We start from the raw sequence: 2070 nt of genomic DNA, 5'->3' as shown, positions 1-2070 counted from the left end.
TAAATTAATTAATATTATTATATTTTAGTAAGAATATAAAAAAATATTATAACTTGTTGTTAATATTTTAACATATGAAATATGAATTTTAAATATTTTTAAGTAATAAATATTAATCATTTATAAAATTTAATTAGAATATATAAACTACATTTTAAATATTTAAATATAACCACTAAATATTTGTAATTAATATTTTAAAAGATATTTTTATTTTTAATTAATGATTTTAACACATTTATAATTAAGCACCAAGAAAAAAAAGAAAAGTACTATATTATTGGAGAGGTGAAAAATAAATAAGCACTAAAATTATTTTTGGGAGAGGAAAATTAAAAGTTTTAGCTTTTTTTTTTCAAAAGTGCTTATAAAAAGTACTTCTAAAAAGCCAAAAATTCCAGTCAAAAGTAATTGTTCTGCACAGCTTTTCTTTTAAAAGTGATTTTGGAGTTAGAAATACTTTTTTTAAGCACAGAACCCTTAATATATTGTAAAAATATATTTATTACATAAATATATTTGTAAAAAATAAATAGAATCTATTGATAATATTTGAAGGAGAAAATAGAAATAGTAAAATATAAATGTAAATTAGAAATTTAGGGGTAAGTCATTTATTTATTTGTGGAAGAAAGGCAAATTGAGGTAGGTGAGCATTATAATGGAACCAAAGCCTACTACCTACCATTCCTACCCATCCTTCATACACATTCAAATTAAACAACAAAAATTACTTTCATATGATCTGTCTTTATTAATTCAACCATCCTATTTAATTTAATATTTGATAAAGTAATCCACAAATAATTTACAGTAAAAGAAACAAGTGAATCATAAATGCCAGGATTTATTAATAAAGGAAGGTTTTTTATTTTTAATAAAACTAGTGAATCATTTACCTAAAAATCAAGCTTTTTTCTGCTTGGTTGGTGGTGGAAGTGGCAAAGAAACCATGAATCTGAAAACCCAAGCTCCCAAAGTTGCCCCAAACAAAGCACCAATCCAATAAACATAATACAGTTCCCATGAATTATGTCGATTATTAACATATGCCCATCCAAATGCACTTGCAGGATTCATGGGAGCTCCCGTGAATCTGGAGCCCGTTAGAACCAAAATCGCCGTCGCTAAAGACACCAACCATTGCTTAACCCACCCGTTCTTTGGACCCTTAAACATTATCAGCAGCAGTGCAAGGCTTCGTCCGAATGTAAACAGTCCTTCCGCGACGGCTCCGGTGTGTAAGTCCACTTTCAGGGAAGGTCCGGTCAGGGTGTTGCTGTATTCCGCGGGAATCAAACCCAGAGCTGCCTTGACGCCTGCGACTCCACCGGCGGCTTGAGCTGGGAATCTGACGGCCATGGAGAGGATGGAGTCGTTTTTCTTGAGACCCGCAACGTGGAAAGTCATAGAAGCCGCGGGATTGAAGCTTGCGCCGCCGAAAACGTTGCCGATAAAGCTGAAAATCATGACTAAAATACTGACTAAGACCGTCGAGACCATAAGAGTCGCCAAAGGCAAAGTTTGGGCGCCGAGGAAACCGACGATTTTGGAGGTGAAAATCTTTAAGAGCGGCATGGAAAATACCCACATCGAGGTTAACAAGGCGTCTCCAATGGCTATCGTTATGATTCCCATGGCTGCTGATACTGAGCTCTGTTTTAGCCTGGAGACAGCCTCTGAATGGGAATCTTCAGCCTCCCTTTTCTTTCCCTGGTCTTCAAATTTATTTGTTTATTTTTTATGGTTTTTTCTTTATTAAAATATAGTTTTTTTCTCAAAGAAGGATTTGTTTTAATTTTTGAGTTTTGTGAAAGAAAAAAAAAGTGTTGGAAGGCACTTTTTATTATGACTTAGGGTTGTTTCGAAATAATCTGAGTTTAATATAACAGTCAATTCTTAAAGATTTTAATAATAATAATAATAATCTAAAAATTCTATCTGGAAGCCACATCTATATGCATGTAAAATTTATGTATTTATAATAATAAATTGATGTTTAAAATAATATAAAATAAATAATAAATGTATGATTTAAAATTAATTAATAATATATGAAATATTTAATAT

The 2070-nt window shown here is 31.2% G+C and overlaps 1 protein-coding gene across 1 annotated transcript; it reads right to left on the bottom strand.

Moving 5' to 3' along the window:
* Positions 1-750: 750 nt before the first annotated feature.
* Positions 751-1850, bottom strand: LOC108488352 (aquaporin SIP1-1-like). Its single transcript, XM_017792639.2, has one exon. It carries the CDS (start codon positions 1636-1638, stop codon positions 907-909), a length of 732 nt encoding a protein of 243 aa, XP_017648128.1. The 5' UTR covers positions 1639-1850; the 3' UTR covers positions 751-906.
* Between the last annotated feature and the right edge of the window lie 220 nt (positions 1851-2070).

Source organism: Gossypium arboreum, chromosome 10, assembly GCF_025698485.1.
Source record: "Gossypium arboreum isolate Shixiya-1 chromosome 10, ASM2569848v2, whole genome shotgun sequence".
Taxonomy (NCBI): Eukaryota; Viridiplantae; Streptophyta; class Magnoliopsida; order Malvales; family Malvaceae; genus Gossypium; species Gossypium arboreum.
Note: the sequence above shows the minus strand (reverse complement) of the source record. Positions and strands in the feature narration are given on the sequence as shown.

What these genes read in the sequence shown, in the direction of transcription:
- LOC108488352 (XM_017792639.2), bottom strand. Translation starts at nt 1,638, where the DNA reads ATGGGAATCATAACGATAGCCATTGGAGACGCCTTGTTAACCTCGATG.